This window comes from Narcine bancroftii, chromosome 9, assembly GCF_036971445.1.
Source record: "Narcine bancroftii isolate sNarBan1 chromosome 9, sNarBan1.hap1, whole genome shotgun sequence".
Lineage (NCBI taxonomy): Eukaryota > Metazoa > Chordata > Chondrichthyes > Torpediniformes > Narcinidae > Narcine > Narcine bancroftii.
This window is the reverse complement of record NC_091477.1, coordinates 775916-785967: the sequence shown is the minus strand read 5'-3', so window position 1 is coordinate 785967 and position 10052 is coordinate 775916. Positions and strand designations below refer to the sequence as shown.

The 10052-nt window shown below is 40.1% G+C and overlaps 1 protein-coding gene across 2 annotated transcripts in view; it reads left to right on the top strand.

Annotated features, from left to right (window-relative positions):
• The first annotated feature begins 1312 nt into the window (after positions 1-1312).
• mat2b (methionine adenosyltransferase 2 non-catalytic beta subunit methionine) overlaps positions 1313-10052 on the top strand; it is a 140632-nt gene continuing 131892 nt past the window's right edge. For both annotated transcript variants that reach the window (XM_069897926.1, XM_069897928.1), the window contains exons 1-4: positions 1313-1396; positions 5541-5627; positions 8914-9025; positions 9373-9438. In XM_069897926.1, coding sequence (XP_069754027.1) covers positions 5583-5627; positions 8914-9025; positions 9373-9438 — 223 coding nt within the window. In that variant the 5' untranslated portion in view covers positions 1313-1396; positions 5541-5582. The remainder of the gene's footprint in view (positions 1397-5540; positions 5628-8913; positions 9026-9372; positions 9439-10052) is intronic.

The following is a 10052-nucleotide window of genomic DNA, read 5'->3' as shown; positions in this document are numbered from 1 at the left end:
GTAAGGCCTTCCCCTTCCTCCTCCGACGTCTTTCCTTCTTCTTTTCTTCCCGTTGTCTTTGGTTTTTCTTTCTTCGCTGCCATTTTCTCCACACTTTCACTTTATTGTGGTTTCTATGTTTGTGCCTTTGTTTTTTCTCTACCCTTTTTTTTACTTTTCTGGATAGGGCTGGAGTTTCCCTACCGGCCACTACTCCATCACGTGACTCCTCCCGCCAATCAACTCTGTTGAGGACATCTACAAGAGACAGTGTCTTAAAAAAGCAGCTTCTATCCTCAAGTACCCCAACCACCCAGGCCATGCCCTCTTCACTCATCAACCATTGGGAAAAAGGTACAGGAGCCTAAAGATGAGCACTCAATGACATAAGGACAGCTTCATCTCCTCCATCATCAGATCCCTGAATGATCAAAGAACCACAAACAGTACCTTACTTCGACTATTCATGCACTTTTTTTGTAAGGTGGTTTGTATGAAGGTTTGCTCTGTGACGCTGCTGCAAAATAATGAATTTTGTGTCCTGTTCATGACAATAAATTCTGATTCTGAAATTGGAATCAAATTCTGATGGCTGGAATTCTGAAGCAATAGAGCTGCTAGAAATATTCAGCATCTGGGAGATAATGTAGTTAATGTAGATAATGACCTGACCTGGATACTTAAATATATTTTATTCAAATTGCTGCATCTGTTGCTATGGTTGTTTCAAAGTGCTTTTTCTTATGCTGCCAATGGGTTTGGGCTAGGGCACCTCTTGCAACCACTTCAAATCCGAGATGGGTTGTGCCTTATTGGCTCCATTGTTTACTTCAGCACTGGGAGTTGTCAAAAGAATGTTCAATATGTAAAATATTTTTATCTCTTGCTCCATTGTGCTCACAATCTTTCAAGGTTTTTGGTATATGGATAAGAAATGTACTTTGTTTCTAAAAATTAGATGAAAAAAGGGTCTGCAATTTAATAAAATACTTTTTAGCTTGGTACTTGGGGCAACACTATTACAGCGGCAACCAGTTGTGTTTGAATCCTTCACTGTCTGTGGAGTTTGTGACTACATGGGTTTCCTCCAACATTCCAAAGGCATACAGGGTTAGTAGGTTAGTAGATCACGTGTGTATTTGGCTGGTGCGAACTCTAAGGCTAGAATGGCCTGTTACATGCTATGTCTTTACATTTAAAAAATGATTAAAACGTCTTCCAAGTGCAGATTCGGTGCCTGCTTCAACAGCGAGGGGAACAGGACAAAAGGCTTCAGGCCCTGGAAGAAGACCTGAAAAAGGTTGAAAGCAAACTGGCAGCAGCTGTAAGAGAGAAAACATCACTGACGTCAAATGTTGCGTCATTAGAAAGTCAACTTTCAGAGCTCTATCGAGCCAACGAGTTCCTCAAAACAAAGGTATTGCTGGAACCTGTATGGGTGTTGAATTTGCTGCAAATTCTATTGGCTCTTGAGCCCTTGCATGTGCTGCCGTCAGGTTACGTCCACTTCAATGCACTGGTTATCTGGAGTTTATTGTTCTTTTGTTTTGCTGTGAATGTGGTTGAGGTGTCAAATCAGTATTCTGATTACTTAATATTGCAATGTTAAAACGTTGGACTGCCTCTTCATCTGGCTATGTGCTGACCAATATAAACCTTTTCCAAAGCAATCTACACCTTCCCCACTTCACACCTGTAACCCTCTATTTTTCTTCCATCCATATGCTTATCTAAGTCTTCTGAATGTCCCTATTGTACCAGCCAACACCACCGCCCCCAGCAAGGTATTCCAAGTACCCATCCTTTGGTGTTTCTAAAAAAAAATCTCAACTTTTTTTTTCCCTATATTTTCCTCCCTTCATCTTTAACAGATGTCTTCTGGTATTTGCTGTTGTTGCCCTGGGGAAAAAATTGCTGACTCTCCAACCTATCTATTGAGAAGTATATCAGATTGAGTTAATTGAACTCCCATCTGGCACTTTTCTACCCAACTCTGCATCCTGTGGTAACCTGCAACAATCTACTGGACTCTCCACAACACCTTCAACCTTTGTCTCATCTGCAAACTTACTGACCCACCCCTTCACTTCTTCATCCAGGTCATTTATAAAAATCTTGTGGAGCAGGGGTCTCAGAACAGAACCCTGTGGTACTCCATTAGTCAATATCGTCCAGGCAGAATGAATTCCATTTACTATTACCCTCTGCTTTCTGCAGGCAAGCTAATTCTGAATCTAAGCAACCACGGCTCCATGGATCTCGTGCGTCATGACTTTCTGACTTAGCCTACCATGGGGTAGGTTATCAATCGCCTTATTTTTTGGTCACTTCCGAAAAATAAATTAGGCTTGTGCGGCACAACCTGCCCTTCTCAAAGCCATGCTGACTATCCCTGAGAGGACTGTTTCTCTAAATGCTTGTAATTTCCATCCCTAAGAATCCTCTCCATTATTTTGCCCACCACTGATGTAAGGCTCTCTGGTCTACAATTCCCAGGATTCTCCCTCTTACCTATCTTGAACATTTTGTAATTCTTCAGGATGAGCTGACGTTGGAAATGGTTCAGAGGAGGTTCACCAGGACAATTTTAAGAATTTACAATTATGAGGAGCATTTGACAGCTCTTGGCCAGTATTCATTGGAATTTAGGAATGAGGGAGAAATCTCATTTGAAATATTTTGAATGCTGAAGGCATAGACAGAGTAGATGTAGAAAGATTGTTCCCATGGTGGGTAAGTCTTGGTCAAGAGGGCACAACTTCAGAGATGTGGAGGAATTTCTTCAGCCAGAGGGTGGTAAATCGGTGGAATTTGTTGCTAGAGGTAGTTGTGGAGGCCGTCATTGGGTATATTTAAGACAGAGATGGGTTCTTGTTTAGCCAGGGCATCACAGATTATGGAGAGAAAGCCTGGCAGTGGGGCTGAGTGGGGAAATGAATCAGCTCATGATTGAATGGTAAGGTAAACTTGATGGGCTGAAAAGCCCATTTTTGCTCCTATGTCTTATGATCTTAAGGTACCTCTCCTGTGGCCAGGGAGGATGCAAGGATCATTGCCAACATTCCAGCAATCTCTTCCCTTGCTTCCTGGAGTACCTGTGGTACACCCATCCAGTCCCAGGGACTTGTCTATATGAATATTTTTGGGAAGATCAGCACTTGCTTTTTCTTGACATCTGTGTTCCAACACATTAGCCTGTTCCACATTGACCTTGCATTAACCAAAGTCCATCTCCAAAGTTTTTTTTTTAAACTTTATTTATTCGTTCAAAATACAGATAATAAGTAACATACATAACAATAAACTTAAACATGAACGATATATTTTATATACATAAAAGAAAAAAAGAAAGAAAAAAAAGAAAAAGCGAAGAAAAAAAAAGAACCCCCCCTCTTTCAGCCAACTCTCCTAAGGAGAGCCATAAAAAAAAGAAAGAAAAATTAAGCATACATATTAAGATCTAGTCAATGTAAATCAAAATGTAAATATTCTGAATATAACAACCACTTTTTAATAAAAAAAAACTACAATTATCACGCAAAACATATGTGATTTTTTTCATTATTAAACAATGTTTCATCTCATTATGCCAACTATTAATATCAATCATATTTGTATCTTTCCACGTACTAGCAATACATTTTTTCGCTACAGATAATGCTAAATATACAAAAGCAAGTTGAAATTTATATCCTGTGATATTTAATACATAACTGAAATATAACCCTTCAGGTAAAATCATCTCTCTACCAAACACATGCTTTACCAAAGATCAAATTTTATAATAAAGAAACAAAGAATTCTTATCAATACCATAACAGTCCTTCATCTAATCAAAAGATAAAAAATTTACCTTCTTTAAAATAACCTCCCAAATTTTCCACACCTTTAAATCTCCAATTTAATAAACTTCGATTATGTGTTGAGAAAGAAATAAGTTGATTATTATAGAACGGAGTCGAGGCCGACAATTCACCACTAATGTCTATCATTTTCTTTCCAAACTCAGCGACCCCATTTCAGGAGAAGCTGGACTCTTTCCATTCCCATTTCTCCCATTTCTCCCATTTCTTCCATTTCCAGAACAACCAGATTTTTCTTTAGGAGACAGTGATGGACTACGTCTTTGTCCTCGTACATCTGGCAACGAATCAGCAAAAATCATTGCTTCACGGTCATTCTCAAAAAACCGAGATTGAAAGAATCCACAAACCACCTTCAACACTGCCGGATAGCGAAAAATAGACTTATAACCTTTACGCCACAAAACTTCTTTAACTGAATTAAATCGACGCCGACGCTGAATAACCTCTTGACTCAAATCGGGATTTTAAAAAACTCTACTATTCTGAATCATTAACGGAGCTTGTCGTTGTCTCGCATTTTGCACTGCTAGACTAAATATTGTTTCTCTGTCCAAATAATTCAAGCATCAAATTATCCCAGGTCTCGGTGATTGACCAGGCAGAGGCTCCAGCTTCTGACTTAACATTTTGATGCCATCCTCCTGCCTAGCTAGTTTGAGCCCTCCCCAAGTGCTCTAGCAAACTTGTCTTCATGAATAGGAATAAACTCTATGTTGCTGTCTTTTGTACAGGCTTTGTGTTCTGATCCATCCTTGTTTTTATAATTGTTCAAACCTTGATTGGACTTGGTGGCAATTAAACTTTTCTCATGGTTTGCTTTTATTCTCATCACACCTGTAAGTGATGAGATGAAGCTGGTTGATGAACATGGCCAGTGATCATTTGTCTGTTTTCATTGTTGGACATGTTTTCATGTGCATCAATGGAAGCTCATAGATGCTGTGTAATATCAAACTCCTCTATCAAATTTGTTTTGAGAAGTTTTAGAAAATTAATGCTGTTTGGATCAAAATCCAAATCAATATTTTAAATTTGACCAGCAAATTGAGAGTAAAACTGCAAGTGCTTATTGCTTTTTTAAAAGTACAATATAGGAGTATGTGCTCTCCTTTTGTTCTTCTTGGTGAATAGGCTGCTTAATAGAAATGGCACCTTGTCGAGAGAGTGGTAATATTTCAATTAATAGAGAATCATTTCTGGAGAAGGTAGAATTTTTAAGCATTGTTGACTGTTTAAGCATCTAGAGTATAGGGAGAGATTGGACAGATTAGGTCTTTATTCTTTGGAGCGTAGAAGGTTGAGAGGGGATTTGATAGAAGTATTTAAGATTATGAAAGGGATAGACAGAGTGGATGTGGATGGACTATTTCCGTTAAGAGGAGGAAAGATTAAAACAAGAGGACATGAGTTAAGAGGCAGAGGTTTAGAGGTAACATGAGGGGGAACTTCTTTACTCAGAGAGTGGTAGCCGTGTGGAATGAGCTTCCGGGAGAAATAGTGGCGGCAGAGTCAATTGTATTATTTAAGAAAAGGTTGGACAGGTATATGGATGAGAAGAAGATGGAGGGTTATGGGCATTGTGCAGGGAGGTGGGACTAGAAAGGGGTGTTTGGTTCGGTGCGGACTAGAAGGGTCTAATGGCCTGTTTCCATGCTGTAATTATTATGTTATGTTATGTTTCATGTTTTCCTTCAGTTTTCTGATGATAGTACAAAGAAGAAGATTAATGCCCTGTGCATGGAGTTAATCGGAGTGAAGAACAAGTCTGATGCTAAGGACAAGGTATTGCACTTCGTTATTTGCTGAAGAGGAATGATACAGAAATAGTCCTTAATGTTTTTTGCTGGACCCAGTCACTTGAGATGTAAAACAACAGAACCTCATGTGAGGTCCACTTGATTGTGTGCATTTTCTGGAACAGTTACTGTTGATTACATGAAGCTCATTTGCTTTGAAAGTTGCGTTGATGTAATGTCCTTCATGCTTGATGAATGTGAATGAGCAACAGCTGAACTTAATTTCCTTAACTCTGGTTAACTATTTCTTCAGAAAATGAGCTGAGTCTCTGGCTCTTTTCTCCCTGAACCCCTTTGAGGCTCTTGCTAAATCCAGAGGAAAGATAATGCATTGGACTCTTGGAAATCCTCATTCTAATGCATCATTGGTAAATCTGTTTTCTAATCCCCCAGCAGGAAGAAATACTGAAGGTATGATCTATCAGGCCACATACTTATTCACTTGTCTTTTAAAATCTTCCACACTTAAAATTGGTTCCCTATCAGATGATTCATTATATTTTGTGTCCTGTTTGTTTTAAAAGCATGGTCTCTGTTGCTTTTTGGACTTTCCAATTTCTATCAATTATACTGAATGCAATATTTTGTTTTGCTACATTAAACAAGGTACCTCATTTGTTGTGAAAATAGATTTAAAGTATTGTCCTATCAAATCATTTGGCTAAACTTGAGATCAGATAAATATCAAACCAAACTACAGGTCGAGTATCCTGTATGGGACCAGAAGTGTTTCAGATTTTGGATTTTTGAATAATGTTTTTAGGGTAATGAAGCAGCACAGTAGCATCTGCAGAATAACTGTATCAGCTGTTAAACAACAGCAACAAAAATGCAGGTTTTCAGTCTCCACCTACAATGCTGTGTTTTGATCAAAAGGTTACAGTACACTGTATTTTACTTTTTTCAACAAAATAATGTTGCTGGTCATGTTACTCTCAAACATGGCATTTTAGGTGGAGATGAATTTCAGATTTCACATGAAGATAATGTCTTTGCTAACCTTGATTCAGAACCATTTCAACTATTTAACCATTGGTTATTTGCAACCATAGCTTTGTACCACAAAGCAGAGACTAAGTGAAAAAACTCCGAGTAATGCACGTTGGTCTGGCAGTGATGATGACTGGTAACAAACTGGCGCCAACGGTGTCAGAGCACCACATGGGCAAGAGAGTTCAGGTGTGGAATTTACTACTTGTAGCTTCGTTGGCGCTCAAAAAGTTTGATTTTGGAGGATTTCAGATGTTCAGATAAGAGGGTACTCGACTGCATTAAACTGCATGTGGAATTGTTCTGGCATCAGAAAGAGGTTTTTGTCCCACTGAGTCTGCCTGTTGCATGTAGAAAGTCGCGTTCTTTTGCCCCCTAAACTCTTAAAATCCATTCTTTTGTGCCATGAGCTCAGTTTTCTCCCCCTACCTCGTACAAAAAATTGAGGGCAAGAAAATGAAATTTCTCCAAAATATATTGCAAAAACGATAAAAGTCCATTCTGCAGCTGTGCCACTGCTGGGCCTACACTGGCTTAATGTGGAAAGTATGAACGCTCTATTGCTTAATTTTTTTTTAGATTGCATAACATCCTCAGATTTTTATTCACCTATTTTGTACATTGACAGGTTTGAGGCTTTGTTTAGTTGAAATTTGTGTATCAGTCTTTTTGACTGCAGATAGCTTTGGCTTTGGAGATTAATTATTTACAGCAATGAACAGTCCCAGATGTGAGAAAGATCCCAATACAATGTGCAGAGAGAGATGATTGCATTCTCTCTGAAAGCCATAAGCTATCAACTGATTGTTTCCACCTCAATAGGCGGCCAATTGAATTCTGCCAGAGAAGTGAGCTTGTAAGGCAAAAGATTACACAGAAATCTCTGAAGTGGGAGATGGTGGTTAATGGAGCAGGATTCTTGGCTTTATTAGCCCTTCACAGAATACATGGAGAGGGATTGTATTGTGTAAATAGTTGGTTCATAGCCTAAAACTGTACGGTTCTGTTCACCTCATTGCACAGAGGGTGTGAGGGTGCCTGAAATGTTGCCAGAGCTGAGTATTATAGTTTTGTTGGGAGCTTGTCTGGATGAGGAAGACTTCCTCAGATGTTTCAAGTTGAGTCAGAGATGAGTAATGATGATGGGATATGGATTTGCATAATGTAAGAAATGGAAGGGATTGTACTTGCTGCAAATAAAGGGGTGGATACAGAAATTCAGCATCACATTTGGAGATCCAGATCCCAAGGGACTGTGGACAAAAGTTGGGGGAGAGTGGGATTAACTAGCACGAACGCGCCAGCCCCAGTGAATCTCGTTCAGCTGATTATTTTGTGCATCCCCAGCATTGTGTGTATGGCTGAAATGGATTTGCCCATTCACAATGCAACTAGAATCAACATCTACTTTCTTTCTGATTATTTGCTCCCTGAAGCAAATCTGCCTTCTCTATGGTTTTAAGGCATTACTACTTCATTCTCCTCTAGTCCGAGATGTTCCCTCCGCGCTCTGTCCCTGCAATGATCTGTAGCTTGTGCAGGTTTTTTCTTACATTTCCAATTCTGAAGAATCCTTGACCTGGAACATTTGCAGTTTCTGTTCAACTTGTTCACTGGATCCAATGTCTGCAGGTTTTTTGTTTCCACAAAATAGTTGAGTTTATCAAGTTAAATATTGTTTATTTTTTAAAAATGTTTACCATTGGATTAATAAAAATGTTGAACAGATAATAAAATTGGGAATAGTGAGTGTTGCATCACATGGGGCTGGCTCTGTCCCAGAACCTCAGATTAGTCGAAACACAATGAAATACTGGAGGACACAGCCGGTCTTGCAGTGTCTATGGGAGACAAAGATATATTGCTGATATTTTGTGCCTGAGCCCTTCTTCAAGGAATAAGCAAAATAATAAGTGGAATGAGCAAAAATAATCCATGAAATCTCAGAATAGAGACAGCACTTTCTGTATTCTGAGATTTCCTGGTTTTATTTTTTGCTTATTCTTTGTTTATTCCTTAAAGAAGGGCTCAGGCCTGAAATGTCGGCAATATATCTTTGTTTCCAATGAACGCTCAAGACCGGCTGAGTTCCACCAACCTCCGTGTCTTCAGGCTTTGGTGTTTAACCTAGGAATATTAATCCACAATGTCTACTTTTTATTAGCATATCCTATCTCTCTCATTTTGTTTGATATTCTAGCTTTGGTTCCATTTCATTTGTGGCTTCTGTGAGGTGATGAGTTGTATAATTTAATGCTGTATACTGAAATCCCATTCTGCAGGAGATCAACGTCCTTCAGATTAGTTTGGAAAGTCGAGTGAAACTCCTGCAAGCTGATCTGGAAGCCTCCAAAGCCACCATGGATGCATTGCAAGAAAGAAACCAATCATTGGGCAAGTGCTTGATCATGTATAACTGTTCAAAAGCTTTGTAAGCTAATGGTTTCTACCTCCATGATATGGAATCCTCAGTCAGTTCCAAACTGTTTTTCCTTGTTGCTGTCAGCTTTAGATGTGCAAAGTCAGTGTCTCCCACACCTCAAACTGATTTTGGAAAATGTGAACTCCTTTGGAAGGGGAAGGAGTTTAGCATCTGGACATTGCAAGGAATACAAGGGCAGTCAAATCAGCCTTCACTGAGGCAGCAGTCCATTTCTGTGTGCAAGAGAAGACGAGATCTGATATGGTGTACTAACTTAATATGTTCACATTGACAACTATGTTCCTCTTTCATCCAACAGATGAGATGCACCAGGTAACAAAACTGCACAGTGAAGATCTGGAAAAGGAAATGGACAAGTTCCATGGTGTGTGAGACACTTCACTAGGCTCTTTTAAGCTGCAGCACCTGGGGAGCCCTCCTGGGACCCAGGTGCAATTTCTGGGGCAAAGGTGCTTCCAGCTCCTTTCAAACTGTAGGGGGATCGACCAATTAAATCGCCAACCCGGTGATTTAAGGGAGATCCCATCCCCACGATGACGCAGTAAGTGATGTGTCATGGAAACTATCGGTGATCAGTCTCCCCCATCTCCCCCCCCTCCCACCGCCCGTCAGTCCCACTCCCACCCACCGTCAATCGCGCTTCCCCCCAACCCTGCGGCAGCCAATCCACCCCCAATTATGGCTTCCCCATGACAACGACCACTCTCTCCCCTCGATCATGGCAGACACTTCAGCTGGGGTTTCCCTCTGATGCCAGCATGCAAGTGCTGACGTCACAGGAGTAACTGGTTGGCCATTTTTGTTTTAAAACTGATGATGGAGGTGACCTAGGTAAGTTTAACGGAGTTTCCTGACTACCACCGAGGTTCGGCAGGGACCCGGTTGATTTTGGAGCCTGCTGACTGGGTTGGATCCTTTCAAGCTGTCTTGTGAGTGGGGCAAATTGCCCGGTTAACTCCATTTTACAAGGCAGCTTGA